The sequence below is a fragment of the Stylophora pistillata genome, chromosome 3, assembly GCF_964205215.1.
Source record: "Stylophora pistillata chromosome 3, jaStyPist1.2, whole genome shotgun sequence".
Lineage (NCBI taxonomy): Eukaryota > Metazoa > Cnidaria > Anthozoa > Scleractinia > Pocilloporidae > Stylophora > Stylophora pistillata.
In genome coordinates, this window is record NC_142521.1 from 45,715,965 (window position 1) to 45,732,561 (window position 16,597).

Consider the following 16,597-nt stretch of genomic DNA (forward strand, 5'->3'; position numbering starts at 1 on the left):
ACCCTTGTAGGAACCTTAATAAGGCTGTCAAGGTCATAAATATCACACAAGTCCAGTAAACATTGACCCTCCTTGTGATTGTCAAGTGGGTGGAGGATATCCGAATTTAAGTCCCCGGTACAAATCACATTGTCAGAGAGGCTGTTAGCTTCATCGAGAAGATCGCAGGGTTCGCGTTTGAATTAATGTGTTGTTGTCTGCAGATGGAGGCTTATAAGCGGTAATATATGCAAACTGTCGTTAACCGATATTCATGTCAAACAACATTGATTCGACACATTTTCCTCTCAATTTCTTCCGAGAGGCGGCTATATTGTCTCTGACGTATACTACGATGCCTCCGCCGCCTTTGACTTTGTCACGACGATAAAAGTTAAAGCCGTCGACCTGAAATTGTGAGCTCGGAAAAGTTGAGTCGATTTTAGTTTCTTGTATTGTCAAAATGTCGAATGCATTAGTAGCTAGCCATAGTCGAACCTCATCGAACTTTTTTTGCAGACTGTTAATATTGAGGCAGGCAATAACACATTGTCTTCTGTGCTCGATTCTAATTTCTTTTATCTTGGCTAGAACTTCTTCAGTATCGGTCGATTCATCTTCGAGCTCCTCGTCTTCACAGTTGCTCTCGTTCGAAGTGAGTGAACCAGTTTCGTCAAAGAAAGAGTCCGGTAGTTTAAGCAGAGAGTAGAAAGCACATGTCCATTCCAAGTTGGGATGTTGTAGATAGTATTTAAATCCAGTAACAGTTAATTTGAGACATTCTGCGTGGGACCAAGTATCACAAGACGTGTACAAGATGGCGTCTTGTTTCTTTCTCATTGGCCTGCTACACTCGCCACATGCGAACTTGGGCTTACCTTTGCCTTTCGCAGGGCCGGGACTCGACGATATATCGCCGCAGACGAGTAGGTCCCGTTGTATTTGGAAGGTACTCGCGCCGTTCGTGCTGTACTGAACTCTCCCGGCGAAATATCGGACCGCTCGAGAACGACGTCTAAAAGGAGAAATGACCACATGCTTTTCTAGAAAGTACGCGTCTGAAAGCAAATGTGAACTGTACAGTTACTTGGACATATTATGATGAATTTCTAAAAAGGTTAGAGTAGTCTCTTAAATCTACAAAAAAAGGACCAAATAATCTTTATTTTTGAGGTTACTGCAGATTTTCAAAGTGTTCAAGGTAGATTTTCTCGGTAACCAGTAGGAATGCACGTTTTGCACTCGATGATTAGCTACTGCATGATTGGCACGGTGCAGTTTACTTGATCGTACTTGCGAATACACTTTACATTTGGCTTGCAATTGCTTACCACTAAACCATATCTTTGAAGCAATTCGTTCTTCGTATTCGACATTTTTTAGCGCTACGGCGATATCTACTTTTCAAGGGTTTTATTAAACTGAAAGCGATGCAGGTACAAAAGTTTTTCTGGAGGACTCCTCTTAAGGTATATCTGATCTTACTCTTCAGCGGTTGATATTTTGGTAGACATCTCGAATATTACCTTAGACATTAGCTTCGACTGCCAGATCTTCGTTTTCAGTAGCCGTAGTGGTATCATTTGGTGCAGTCCGTGCCCCTCTGGGGCAACCCAGTAGTTTGCGAAATTCCTTTCGGAAATCGTTATTATTGAAAGTGTAAATAAAGGGATTTATCGTCGAACTCAGAAAGCGGAAAAAGGTAACGAGTAATTCCGCAATTCGCGGACATGTTTCGGGGGAGAAGCGCTTCCAAAGTGCAAGTGCCCATAATGGAATCCAGCAACACAAAAACCCAGCGCCTACGTAGAGCAACACTCGGCTAATGTTTATCTCTTTCACTGTGCATCTCCTTGCTCTGGTGTTGTTAGCATTAGTCGTGTTCTGCAGCGATGGGACCACAATCTGTTGATGCTGACTGGTTTTGAAAAATATCTTGTAATAGCTGAAAATACCGATACACAGCGGGATAAAGAAAAGTACTCCGACCATGATGGTGTACTGAACGATTTGACTAGCAGCAGTTGGGTATGTAAAGGCACAAACTGCATAGCCACGGATAAAACCAATGTTTAGCCAACCGGTGAGTCGCCCAATTAACAGGTAAAGGGCCAGAGACATCCATAAACAACACACCCAGATCTTAGACCGGCAGGGAGAAAATATCTTGTTGTAACTGTTTGCTTTGACAATTCGTTTGTAGCGGTTAAACGCAGTTAAACCCATGGTTGCCGGAGTCACGTAAGTGGCGAAGGGGCCAATGAAACCTTGAATCTGGCATAGGGCGAAGCCGAAATCAAATCTTCCAATTATAAGTGTAGCTGATGCCAAAGGCATTTCTATCATTGCAACCAACAAATCGCTGATAGCAAGGGCAACGATGTACACATTGGTGGTTGATCGAAGATTACGGTTTCTGTACACTGCCAAACAGACAAGACTGTTTCCAGTGATGCTTATGATGTTCAATGCGAGGCAAACGGTCGATTCAATTATAAGAGCTGCCATGCTACGGTCTGGTAACTCCAGGGTAGACATCGTGTCTAAACAGAGAGGAAGATGAAAGGAGTTTAACATTAAAGATGAGTGCAGTCAATAGTTCTTCCATGCAGACAAAAAACCGTGAAATATTTTCGACTGCAGTGAAAATGATCAGAGATTATTCGAAGGGTTTGTTTCCGTCGCTGGTATTGGTATTCATCAAACCCCCTCTGATATCACTTTAATTCAAAGACCACTTAAACAGGATAAAACAGTCAAACGAATTAATGACTTTCCTTAGCAAGTTAGAGTTCACCAGGATTGCTACTTTACTAATTGTGGGAATGAGAAACAGACAAGCACAAGCATCTTGTCACTCATTCTGTTCCAAAGTGATTGACTTTAAAAGTCCATGCCAATACCCTTTAACCTACGGACTTGTTACAAGAGAGAGAGGGGGGCTAAATGGCATCTGGGTGACTGTGTTTGTGTGCTTGCTCGCCCTTGGAAGTTGTTAAGATGAAAGACTGACGTCAGACGAGACCTCGGAGACAATTCCAGCGCTGTAAACACGCTCATAGCCTGAGTTAGACAAAGGTGACCATCTCATATCTTTCTTTGTTGAAAATGTCTGTCAATGCTTTTGGCTTCTTCTCTCTGCATGCTCTGAACTCCTTCATTTACATACAGCTTGTAAAGGTACGTGCAAAAATTCGCTTTTTGTAAATTATAATTAATGTCGGAAAAAAGTGAAACCCATATGCCCGAAAGTGACACCTGAAGCACAAGTTAATGTTTTGACGCACTCATTTAGTTGTTCCTATGTCATTTGTTCAATTACTAATCGAGATTGGCCGGATTAAAACTGTGCTACAAAACGCCGAAGGTTTCATTCGTTACACTGCATATATGTAGCTTTCCTCCAATTTTCGTAAACAAGGCGTTGAATACTGATGTTTGCATTAAATTTGAGAACCCAAACACAGACGAATTTACCATCAAATACTTGTTGCCCCTCCTGTCTGCTTGGGTGTAGTCTCCTCGTAAAATGAAAAGTTTTCCTAGCGGAGACAGATCTAGAAGCGGAACAAGAAGTCACTTTCATTCTTCTCCAGGTGCTTGGAGCTAAATAGCATTTGGCTAATCATCTCCGCGCCAGCCAATCGCGCACATTAATTAGCATATATCACCATTCAGTATGGTGATATATGCTAATTAATGATAACTCCTTTTTGCCCGATGACAGTCTTACGCGGTTTTTGAACTTAATTTGGTTCTTAAGAATGAGAAGGATCTTTAAAGAGACGAAATTATTGATATACTTTAACATGGTGACACGATGAAAATTTCATTTTGACGTCAACTACGTCTTATTTCAAAATTTTCCATTAGTAGCAATTTGAAAACAGATCAACAAACAGGTCACAGGTACGCTCTACAAACAATTAGCACAAATTGAAAGAATATTGAAGATCTAAAGGAAAACTTTGTTGGAAACAGCTTTTTGATATTATTTTCCAAAATTTTCCGTCGTAAATTCCTGATCAGTAAAACTCGTAAAAATTCAATAAAACGTTTTGTTTTTGCTTTCCACGTGAGATAAACAAATATTCGATACGCATCAATACACGATGCATATATCATTTATCGGAAACAACGCTCATCTGTTAGTAAATTCTATTTCAAGGTATTACTTAATTTCAAACAGCACACCAAAGTTCAGAGGTGTACCCCTTTACGTTTTTAAACGCATATTTAAATTTCACAGTCAAAGCGTCAGTTTAAGTCCCGTTTCTGCACGTGGATTTGAAAACTCGCTCTTGAAGTCTCTACGTTAATGTTTAAAATTACTAATTATCATTAATTAAACTCTAGTAGCTATTATTATTAATTTCTTACGTTCTATGTCTTATTATTAAAAACTAGATCATTGGGTAATGCAACTCAAGACTTTTTATTGGCTTAGCCATTATGGTATATCAGCCAATTACCATAATCTACGAATATGGTAAGCGTATGTGTCAGCTTAAAGTTAAAAGGGAGCTAAAAAATTTAATAAAATTTAATAATTTAACGTTTTTAATAAAACAATTATTGTTGGATATGAGATGATTATAGCCAACTCGGCGCTACGCGCCTCGTTGGCTATCTATCATCTCATATCCAACGCGCGCTCGTGGAATAATTAATTATAGGTTCTTGCTCTTCTAATGTAAATCCTAGCTATTTGTGAATATGTGTATACCTATTTCTATCTATTCATTTACTTGATTTTAATATTGATGTATTTTGCTAAATTTCATTGTAAGTTATAAAATCCGCCCCGATTAGCGTTGCTACATGCGGGTTGTATAAATTTATAAATCTGTTAAATTTGTTTAGTTTTTATAATAAATGTGTAAATGTGTTAATGTGTTTAACTCACGGCTAGAAATTTGAATTTAGACATCTGCAATCCTTTTTCAGTCTCCTCTAGCTCTGACTGTCTCAGTCCAATCTTATTTAGTAATTCTTCTCGTTTTGGCTGTTTTGTACCAAATTAACCCTAAATTTTGTGACTTAAATTGTTTTCTAACGAAAGGGATGATATATCTTAATGGTCTATGAGGATAGTAGAATAGTCGAAAGTTTTTAATCTTTTCAATTTGAAAACGTGGCAATCTGCTTTTTATGAGGTAAATGAGCCGAAACTCTATGCAAAAAGAGTTAGCTGTTCCGGTTTGTCAGAAACACTCAGCGCTCTTTGGTACTACTCTCTGGCTTTTATGACGATGCACAAACATGAGTAACTTTCACCGAGAGAAAATGAACTCGTGGTTTCGTTCTTTCCCAGAACCACTGCCAATACCCGAAACCGAAACACCTAAAAAATGTCATCTGTAATGCACTGTAAATCTGTAAATTACATGATCCGACGAGGTGGGCGAGTGGTTAAGGCGTTGAACTGCTAATCCAATGTGCTCTGCATGCGTGGGTTCGAATCCCATCCTCGTCGATGTTGAATATTTTTAGTCTTATCATGAGGTAATTCTAAGTAGACAAAACGCAGATTTGAACTCGACCTTAAAATACATGGGTTTCGTATTCTTAAAGACTGGGTAACTGAGAATTGCCTTAGTTACGAGACATACTTTTGCCTGAAACTCTGCATAATGCCTATCGTAGCTAAAGCAATACTCTTTTTCAACGATTGACCCAGGAAAGCCGGTTTACAAACTTACGACAGATTCTCCTCGACAGGTGTCAGTTTCGAAACTGACCCATCACAACCGAATTACGCCACTTGGGTCTTACAGCCAATAACTTCACGGCTCGACTGACCAACTAATTTACACGAACCAGACCAAGTACACTGGACTGATAACAACTTTTCAATTGACCATACAGAGGATTTCCGCTCAGATTATCGTAACGTCAGTCACCACCACGAGTTGCAATAGCCCTTCCCAGGACTACTCTAGCCCGGACGATCGCACTACACAATCACAAATCCTTATTGCACACTAAATCAAGATGCCTTGGAAAATTCTCATTTATCTCTGACAAAGTGAATAGCTTTCTGTTTACTCAATTGAGTTGACGCTCTGACGAAAAGTAACGCGCGAAACGTCAGCTTTGAAACTATTTACGGTGGCCAATTTACTTTTTCAACTCAGTTGCCTTGTTTATACCTGCCGACGCAGCACCACAGTTTCTTAAGAAACTTACCCCCTTTTTTCAGTTTTCTGTTGACTTTCATAAATCATTTCTGAATCAATAAACATCTTAAGAAAAACAAAATATTTAAAATTCATCTTTGATTAGAAGTGCGTCATTTAATGAGGCCAATTCTTGTAGTCTATCCTTATTAGGAAACGGCCAAGGTATAGAGATCTCGAAGCTAACTCCGTCCTTCCATACAGCGACAGGGACAAAGCGCCGTTTAACTTTTCTTATCTGTGCGTTACAGTCTTCAAGGTCCATGTCAACATCTTCAAGGCGCAAAACCGTAATGTCTGCTGCACGATCCACGTCCAGCGATCCAATCATATTATTTCGTCCAATGGCAATCGCGGGTGTCATAGTAACAGCTTTAAAGACGTCATTCAAGGGCATTCCCACGTGCAGCATTTTCGTCATCACAGTCAATAAGTCGTAAGCAGGGCCCTCTACAGATTCTACGTGCAAATCAGAACTGATTATGTCTGGCCAGAAGCCCTTTTTTGCACAAATCTCTGCGACAGTCCATGAGAATGACCCAGCTCCATGACCCACGTCAAAAAGAACCCCACGTTGGCGAGCTTCTAAAACATCACTGTAAATGTGTTCGTTTGGGCCGATGATGGTACTTGGCCAACCATGAAAACAATGAGTATAAATATCTCCAGCACAAAGGCTTCCGGGACATGAAATGTCTTTCCCTACATGTTTGAATCAAAATAATTAGAATTATTATTTTTCAGCCGGCAGCGCACTTCGGAAATATGAAGCGAATCCTGTGTTCTGATTGGCTATCTGAGTGGACAAGATGGGCCCATCTTGCCTCGACGTCACCCAACCTGATCCTGATCCGCTAAAAAAAAATTGCGTGGAGTGGACTAACAAAGTTTGTAATGTTTTGACAATGACAGCGATGGAGTCACAAAAAAGAGGAGAAAGATGAAAGGGAAGAAAACTTAACGCCTCTCACGGATTTATTGCGCCACAATTAATGTTCGATTTTTTTACCAGCTCTCGAAATAAACAAGTCATTCTTGATTCTTATCATATCTACATGTTTTTTCTGTATAATAAATCCTTTATTGACCAAGCCTGTTCAGTCAAGATGGCTGGATATTTGCGTCCTTTTTTTTTTGCGTTTTTACGGACTTCGACTCCATCTCCGTCGATAAAAAACGCAAGGAAAAAAAAAAAACTCGGCCAATATCTAGCCATCTTGACCTCACGCTTGGTCAAAAACGCATATGCATATACTAAAACAGTTGAAGTTAAGTTAAAATAATGCTTTTTCTGTGCTATACTATCTCACTGAGTATATAACGAAACGGCTATTCACCTCAGTGTTGGTGAATATATACTTACTTCCCCGCTCGGTAAATATACACTAATATCACCGTGGTGATATTTCTCATTTTCAAATCTTACGCACACTACCATAAGCCTTCGTGAAAAATTTTATTCAAGATGACAGAGCGTTTTATGGTCGATACAGACGAAGATATTTGTTTGTTCGTTAAGTCGTATCAGAGAACACTCAAAAGAAATCATCCCAAGCAGCAAACAGCAAGCTGTTTGTAAACACGCCCTTTGCAGATTACTTGAAAGATAACAAATGGAATGGCCTTTATCTTGCGCGAAAATTGCTCGTGCATTTGTCCTTACATTTTGGACATTATCTGTTCCTCGAAGTTGACAGTTTTCCTCTCTTGGAAAACTGTTCGCAAACTGTTCGCAATTTGAAACGGATGATGTCCGCAGACAAATATCCGTGCAAATTTCGCGTCAAATAGAGGATACCGTTTATATATTCCAATTCGGTGAATAGTTGAAAATTATTAACACAGGTATCCTCGTTTTATTTCTACAGCTAAATTTTAGTTAACCGACCATAAGAAAAACGTACTTTATTACTACGGGTACCGCACGAAAAGATTAAACTGAGTTGGCACGAATGGTCTAAGCTGGGTACTAAACGACTGGTAATCAGCATAAGAGCTTTATCAAATGAATGTGGCTAGCAGGCTTCCACAGGGGTTGCCGATTGATTCTCAACTATTTTTCGATTCACTGACCATGCCGCAGCGCCCATGAGAGCCCGTATACAGGTGTGGCTTTCTAGTAATAAGCACAGTCCTCCCAATACCACTACCAAATGATTCTTGCATCCTCAGCAGCCAATGACAAGTAAGCCTGTTTATATAATCTTTCACTCTTTGCCAAATATAAATGTTGTTCTTTCTTTTTTTGTTGTTTCCAATGTTTTGATTAAACTGGAATGATTAATTTACTGTATGAAGAGGGGGGGGCAAAAGGGGGGTTCCAATCACACATCACGCTGAATTTTTCTATCCAATCACGTATAACGCATCATGTAAAAGGGAGTAAGTACGCTGAGCTTATTCTGTAAGATTTCAACTCATGGGATGAATTTTTTAATGTGATGTTCCATTCAACGTTTTTTATTCTGGAATGAACTGCATTTCACTAGCCATATTACTTTTTATGATACATTTAGAGACGACTTACTTGTTGAAACTACACGCTCGGAGAACGTTTACTCGGGCTTCGTATCGCAATATCTCCCGACTGGGTTAGGGGGAGAGGACGGCTGAAATTCAGACTACCTTCTAGGTAAAAGAACAGAAGACGTGTAAATCACGCTTCACCAGCTTGTAAAATAGCAAAATCATGTGTCAGGTTGTGATTTCTGGTCTCCCGTCACGCGGATAATTTGGGTTCAATCACGCGTCACGCTGCAAATTTTGGGGGCCATCACGGGTCACACAAAAGCCCTTTGCCACCTTCTATGAAGTGGCAAACACAGGAAATCGGAATGTGTTTGCTGCTTTAATTATGTTTCATGATATGACACCAAGTTTGCAAGTATGGATCTATATATATCCCACCTTTTCTTTGAGTATTAATGGTGGAAAATGTGTGGTGAGCCATGAGAGGAACATGGGTTTCTGATGACACTTTGAGAGCTCTCCTGCAAACATTAAGACACAAAAATCATAACTTTGGTTGCACATACAGAGCCTGAATGGGCCTACCAGAGCTTATTGCTGTTTACAAAATATAAATTTAGCGAGGAGTTTAGTACCAAACAAAAAAACTGGTAAATTTGCTTTTGCTGTGTTCTTGTTTTCAGACAATGAAAATCTGGTGATTTCACCATTGTTTTGTATAGCAAAGCAAGTGATGTACAGAGTTCTAACATGCGCATTCAGCATTGCAATGTTCCCTGCAGTTGCTTTCTTCATCATGTTTTGCATGAATAAGATCCCTACTAACAACAAGAAAAATTAGGCATTCTGACTCCCTAATCTCCTTAAAAGTTTATTAGATTGCCATAACACTAAGTTGTGTGGTACTCATCAAGCATTTGGTGGACAAAGCTACATGCAGGCACAGACGGTGAGACAGGGTAAATTATCTTGCAAAAAAAAACAACACAAATTATGACCCAGGCAAAGGGTCTCATCAGAAGGGTGTTACGAAAACGAAGACCCTCGGAAACGAAGACCTAAGACCTAAGACCCGGTCTTCGTTTTCGTACTACGAAAACGAAGATTCCCGTACTACGAAAACGAAGACCCTGTAAACAGAAAACCTTAGAAATTACAAGTTAAACGCACATTAACAGTAACAACGCTTAGTAATATAATACAATACACTTCACGCGTTTCTTCCCATTATTATACTGCCCGTATTATTATTATACGGCCCGTCTTGTCTGTTCTGTCTCGCTAAGCTCGAGACAGAACAGACAAGACATTATTAGATTGCCAAAAGGTTAAGCAGGCTTTAATCGGACGCGTACTCCCTTTTTTGGCCTAGCGCGCACTGCTTGACGGACGTGTACAGTGAAAAAGACACGATCTTGCGAATGACTGTTTTATCTTGTTTTGCAGTTTTGATTGGAATACCTGTACCAGGTATTCCAATCTAATAGGAATGGAAATGTTCCAAATAAACACACTCCAGTTATGTTATTAACACTTTATTATTAAATTCTACAATCACCTTCCTAACTTTGAAATGTATAAGAAATGGACGTCCCCCGCCCCCAACTTAAAGCTACAGCATTTTTTTAACGACAACGGTATGACACTTCCTATCTCCTGAACTTTTGTATTCGGTTGTGTAAACATCTCCAAAGGAACCTTTTCCTATTCTCTGTTTTACCGGCAATTCACTACATTTGAAGCGTGGAATCTCTTCTGCAATTTCGCTACCAGGTGACCCTCTTCGTATCTGCTGAGGAAGCTTAAACTTTCGAAAAACCGACATAGTTGAATTTTTTACCCATCCATCTCAACATGTGGTTTAAGGTTCGCGCAAAAATGTTTCCCTCGGCCGCACATGCGATAGTCGGCCTTTGACCTCAATTATTCAAAGGAAGCTATTGTTTTGTCACACCACCAACAACGAGATCGTGTTCTCTCACAGTACACGTCCGTCACGCAATGCGCGCTAGGCCGAAAAAGAGAGTACGCGCCCGATTAACTTAACCTTATTGAGGCCCTAAAATATTCCGATCGCTCCTTCGACAGGGATGTCTGTTCCAAACTTGGACTCAATGCATAGAAAAACAAATCCAAGAGCCGAAAGCAGTAGTGGCTGAAGAAAGACAAAGAAAAACCACGCGCGAGCTGAAATAACAATTACTAGTGCTCGGGGTACTTCTACAATCGTACTTTCAAAGGATTGTCTGCTTTAATAAAGGGTCTTCGCTTTCGTACTACGAAAACAAAGACCGGGGGTCTTCGTTTTCGTACTACGAATACAGAGACCCTGCATTAGCCAAAAGAATTGCTAATTTTTTAAAGAGAATTTTCCAGCAGAGAAAGCTTAATGACCGTCAGAATCTATTTTAGCTACGAAATACAGTAGAAATCGATTATTTATTGACAGAACCCAACAGTCATTTTTCCTGTACAGAACGCTTTCTGATATTCTGTCACGCAATGCTAACTATAAATCAAAGGCGGCTGGCGATGGAATTCTGCCTGCTGTTCCAGAATAATAATATGTGTGGTAAGTTTACCCGAGGAAACCCTCGAGAATATCAACACCAAATTGGCTCGCATAGCGAAACAAAACAGACAAGACGGGCCGTATAATAATATGGGCAGTACAATACTACGGGCAGTACAATACTACGGGCAGTACAATACTACGGGCAGTACAATACTACGGGCAGTACGATAATACGGGCAGTACGATACTACGGGCAGTACGATACTACGGGCAGTACGATACTACGGGCAGTACGATACTACGGGCAGTACGATACTACGGGCAGTACGATACTACGGGCAGTACGATACTACGGGAAGTGCGATACTACGGGCAGTACGATACTACGGGCAGTACGATACTACGGGCAGTACGATACTACGGGCAGTACGATACTACGGGCAGTACGAGACTACGGGCAGTACGATACTACGGGCAGTACGATACTACGGGCAGTACGATACTACGGGCAGTACGATACTACGGGCAGTATGATACTACGGGCAGTATGATACTACGGGCAGTATGATACTACGGGCAGTATGATAATACGGGCAGTATGATAATAAGGGCAGTATCATAATACGGGCAGTATGATAATAGGGGCAGTGTGATACTACGGGCAGTGTGATACTACGGGCAGTGTGATACTACGGGCAGTATGATACTACGGGCAGTATAATAATAGGGGCAGTATAATAATAGGGGCAGTATAATAATGGAAAGAAACGCGTGAAGTGTAATGTATTATTACAAAGCGTTGTTACTGTTTAATGTGCGTTTAACTTGTAATTTCTATGGTTTTCTGTTTACAGGGTCTTCGTTTTCGTAACACCCCTCATCGGAATTCTCAGTTAAAATTTCACTGAAGATCAGGTGATGATGTGTTCAGTAATTTGGATCTCTGTGTCCAAATAAAAGATGAATTTGGAAGTGAGCTCAGCTGTAAGGTCTCCTTAATGCTAACTAAAAAATAGAAAGACTTGCCTGAAAGCTTCCTCTTCATTAGCTCCATCATTTGCAGCACTGGCTGAAAGACGAACTTTAACTCCTACAATCATATCTTTGTTTTTTTCTACACATTTGGTACACAATTCTGCATCAACTTGGTTTAGTGAATCACACTCACCTCCTATCGCTAAGACAAAAAAATAATTAATAACTCAAACAAAAGGTAAATAGCGAGATTTAGAAATTTTAGATTTATTTACTGAATTGTAAAGACTATGGCACAAAGCTTAATTAACCTTCACAGGAAGGTTTATAATATGGTTTGGTTTAAAAGGTTTTGAGGATGACTATGACTATGAGTTGAGCCACTTCACATGAAATGGTGTATAATTATTGCTACGAAATGCATAATTTTGGGATGGTGTTACAATTTTACACACTAACTCAGCAGCACCTTACAATAACATGATTGTGTCAATGACTCTGAAGTCAAGAGCAAAAAGTTTTTGGCACATGTTGCCAATTTAATTGAGCTAAAGGATTAAGCTTGACCGACAACTGTTCAATGATCACTGAATTCCAGATGAAAACCTTTTGAACTCAGTAGAACTTTGCATATTAAGTTTTTTGGCAAGGTTGGCAACATCATTTAAATACTAGCCTAAACTCCAAACCCACATAGGTTTGTTACAACTATTTTTTTTTTAATATCAAATTGTACATCTCACTTTTTTCCTTATTTATCTATTGTTGGCTAATGATAAGTGTTACCTTAAGCCCACAACTTTATTGTCACTTGCATATTAAACCCTATTAAAAATTGAGACCTTAGAATGTATTGATAGCCCTATGCAAAGCTTATTTTTTCTAAAAGAATATGAAAACGTTTCAGTTTCATTACACACCATGACTAGTACATCCCGCTGCTGCCAAACCATGAGCTGCTATGTGGAGTAAAGCCAAAACTGTGGTCTGGGACTTTTCTGCAATAAATTTTCGAAGGCCAGGAAAGGTTGAGGCTCCTATGAATTAAAAAAAAATGTTCAAGGGCTATATGGAAAAATTTGCTCCCACAAGTGACACAAGCATTTATATACATAAAGCACAAAGTAAAAAAAAAAAAAACAACATGGCTTTGATACGTCTATGCTAGTATTGTGGGTGGCCAATTTTATGCATACTAGCACACATTGGCACCCTTTTTTGCTTATTATTTCACTTGTTCTGCTTGTGAGAACTGGGCCTCACATATATTTTTGAAAAACTACATTTTTTCAATTCAGCTCTCTCAGAGCCCTGTGCTGTCTCCCAGAAGACAATGAGTGAAATTTTTAAAACATAACTTAGAACAACTTACAATGCTACAAACAATTATATCCCAGCATCAAAAGCGGAACTTCTAAATCCATTTTTTTTTTAACAAAATGAAAATGACATGCAATTAAGATAAGATCAGAAAGGTAACTGGTCAAAGCTTGGTACACAATTATATAAAGAAATAAATTATCCATATCAAAGATATACTAGACAACTAATTTTAGTTAACCTTTGACCTACAAGAGTGACTAGCATCTTATTTGTCCATACATTAATTATAACCTCTGAATCACACATTATAAGGTCATGGGAATTAAGAAATGAACACCACCTAAAGAAGCTCTTGACTGCTATATAAAGTCAAATTCTCCTTGTCAGCATCTCAGGAAATGTAATAAATAAATAAATAATAAATAATAATTAAATAAATAATAATTTAGCAATGGACATTCCTCTGGGTGGCTCTTCTTGTCCACTGTTTCCAGATCTAATTGGAATTTGGAATGTTGGTTTTTGCAGAGCGGGGAGGAAAACCTGAGGACCCGTAGAAAAACCCTCGGAGCAAGGACGAGATTATCCAACAACAAACTCAACCCAAATGTGACACCAGGTCTGGGAATCGAACCCGAGCCACAGTGGTGGGAGGCGAGTGATCTCACCACTGCGCCATCCCTGCTGCAGTGGAGAACAGTATGGAGAATATCCACAATGAGGTTAGGGTGGAAAGGGTTAAACAGAATAAAAGCAGACCAAAAATGAATGCCGAAAACATTACATTGCTGTAGTAAAGGTTGGACAACTCTCTAATGACAAGGAATCTTTTGTTTTTGCACCCACGTACTATGACTGGAACTTTTTACTGGTCTGATTTATTCAAAATGAATGAATTACTTTTGAAAAATGTGCACATTCAAGTCAAAGGAACTTGTTAGTACCCTTTACAACCCAACGTCAGTATGCATATTCTCCGTACTATTCTTTACACATTTCCTAATTGTGCTTGGTCCGATAAACCAAACAGGCAATCCAACTAGCTTACGCAAATCGTATAATTTATTCCAGTATATTATTATTTGATCTAGAGAAAAGAAATTAAATACATTTGAGAAACTGAACAGGATCTATCGACACATAAACACACGAGTCAAACTATTAGCTAGAATTGCAGCACTGATAACTTACTTCTGTGGCGATGTCTAGTAGGATATAGCAACAGATATAACAGATCAGAGTATAACAGAATACCGGTCAGCGCGACAGGTCAGCAAAACATGAAGGTCACTTCGAATCTAAACATCTGAACTGAAAGCAGACATTCACGTGGCTTAATTGCAAAACTTAGTGTCAATCAAAGTCAATCAGGAAATCAAGTTGATAATTCATAGTATTAACGAAACAGTGCTGACAAGGAGAATTTGGTCAACAATCATGAATTTCCTTTTTTTTTCTTCCTTTACTGACTCTTGACCTTAATGTTTGATGTAGGGGTGATATTGTATAGAGAATTTAGATGCTAATCGCTCATAAAGGTTAAGGGGTTCACAGAAACTTGTAATCTTTCTTTATTACTCATTTTATTTATCATATGTGAAGTTCAGCTATTTAGGGCCATCACTCTGGACAATCAAATCCCTGCCACTGAGAATTCAGAGTGATGACATAGAAGAAAGATTTATCAGCTAAAGTCAATGGATGCGGAACAAATTGTCATCTCTGCACAACTAGTATTAATAGTTTTGATTGTAAATAGTGTTCACTGCTGTAGCAAACGTAAGAGATTTGTAAAGATCGAAATGTTAGTTGAGTACATCTATTCTTAAGGATTATACTAAAATTAATTATCATTGATTAACCAATTAATTAATTAACTAATACTTTACTCAGAACGACTAGACACAGAAATAAAGGTTATATATGTATGTATGTTCCCATATGGGGCTGGGTAAAGGCTTGAGGATGATTCTTACAATAAAGGAGACGTTTATTGTACATTTGAACAGTCAAGCAACAACCAACAACACTAAGTGTACCTGCACTACCAGCATCAACAACAGTTGTAACACCCCTGGCCAAACACGTCTCATCCACACTAACACCCAAGGGCGTGACATGCTGATAAACATGCACATGGCTGTCAATCAACCCTGGTGTTAGGATACAGCCTGATGCGTCAAACTCCTTAAGCCCTCTTCCTTCAAGACATTTAGCGACTGAGCAAATTCTTCCGCTTCTAACTCCAACATCTGCTAAAATGTCTCGTTCATTAGCTGGGTCTATAACTCTACCATCGCGAATAACCAAATCGAACTGGGAACTTTCTGGTTCCGCCATTTGTTAGTTCGCGTCAAATGATTAAGTTTGTGTTGGCACAAAGATCTCTGGGATCGCCAAGGTGCGTGCATTGCAGTTTACATACTTGTCAAATTAACCTGTAGTGTTTGTAAGGTACATTTCGTGTGTCATACATAGCACGCAATGGAAGTGGGGATTCAGTTATTTTAAAAAGTACAGTGAAACCCCGATAAAACGATATGCCAAGAGAGCAGTGAAATTAGATGGTTGTATCGAGTTATCGTTATATCGAGACGGGGTTCTGTCCCATACATTTTGCTGTAACTTTTGCTGGGACATAGCATATTTTTCGTTGTACAGGGAATATCGTTATATCGAGGATCGTTGTATCGGGGTTCCATTGTAGCATGGCGGAGTCGCCGTTTAGATTAGATTCGCCTGTGTCAGGTAACGTTTCGAAAATTTCCTGAACAGCTTCACCGGCCGAATGAAGAAAAGCTCTCCTCTGAGTTTTATTATCCGCTTTATCTGCTTGGATGAGCAAACCTTTGGGCGGGAAGAGAAGACAAAAGGAAGGAAAACGAAGAAGTCAGTCAGGTCTACGAGAAGTCAGAGAGATGAAGATGAATATGTATTTACTGTGAATTCTGCTACATCGCCTGAGAAAATAGCTGTGACTGTGGGTGGAGTTGTAGTTGCGATGTTGATTGATTCGAGTGCAAACACCAATGTGATTGACAAAAATCTGTGGTTAAAGTTAAAGCAAGATAAGATTAAGTGTGGGTCGAGAAAGAGTGATAAGAAGCTTTACGCGTATGGCAGTAAACAGCCGCTGAACGTTCTAGGAACATTCTCA

General features: G+C 39.4%; 2 protein-coding genes and 1 non-coding gene across 3 annotated transcripts in view; 1 reads left to right on the forward strand and 2 right to left on the reverse strand.

Annotated features, from left to right (window-relative positions):
• The window catches only part of LOC111333435 (melatonin receptor type 1A-like), a 6,258-nt gene extending 1,861 nt beyond the window's left edge, over positions 1-4,397 (reverse strand). Inside the window, exons 1-2 of the mRNA XM_022939003.2 lie at positions 3,457-4,397; positions 1-2,522 (exon numbers count right to left, since the gene is read on the reverse strand). The exon at positions 1-2,522 is cut by the window's left edge and continues 1,861 nt beyond it. Coding sequence (XP_022794738.1) covers positions 1,507-2,522; positions 3,457-3,565 — 1,125 coding nt within the window. The 5' untranslated portion in view covers positions 3,566-4,397 and the 3' untranslated portion in view covers positions 1-1,506. The remainder of the gene's footprint in view (positions 2,523-3,456) is intronic.
• A 976-nt stretch (positions 4,398-5,373) lies between these two features.
• On the forward strand, positions 5,374-5,455 carry Trnas-gcu (transfer RNA serine (anticodon GCU)). The gene has a single exon. It is a non-coding gene; the product is annotated as a tRNA-Ser (tRNA).
• Positions 5,456-5,764: 309 nt separating this feature from the next.
• Positions 5,765-15,887, reverse strand: LOC111333457 (uncharacterized). The gene is made up of 5 exons (XM_022939025.2): positions 15,480-15,887; positions 13,038-13,154; positions 12,169-12,319; positions 9,066-9,148; positions 5,765-6,860 (listed from the first exon to the last, which is right to left on the reverse strand). The coding sequence occupies exons 1-5, from the start codon at positions 15,778-15,780 to the stop codon at positions 6,244-6,246; spliced, it is 1,269 nt and encodes a 422-aa protein (XP_022794760.2). The 5' UTR covers positions 15,781-15,887; the 3' UTR covers positions 5,765-6,243.
• Positions 15,888-16,597: the final 710 nt, after the last annotated feature.

Bases quoted from the DNA above. Each gene is read 5' to 3' on its own strand.
- LOC111333457 (XM_022939025.2), bottom strand. From the start codon at position 15,780: ATGGCGGAACCAGAAAGTTCCCAGTTCGATTTGGTTATTCGCGATGGT. The intron at 13,155-15,479 runs GTACACTTAGTG...TTTAATTCATAG, and splicing joins TGTTGATGCTGGTAGTGCAG to GAGCCTCAACCTTTCCTGGC. The intron at 9,149-12,168 runs GCAAGTCTTTCT...TAATGTTTGCAG, and splicing joins AATGAAGAGGAAGCTTTCAG to GAGAGCTCTCAAAGTGTCAT.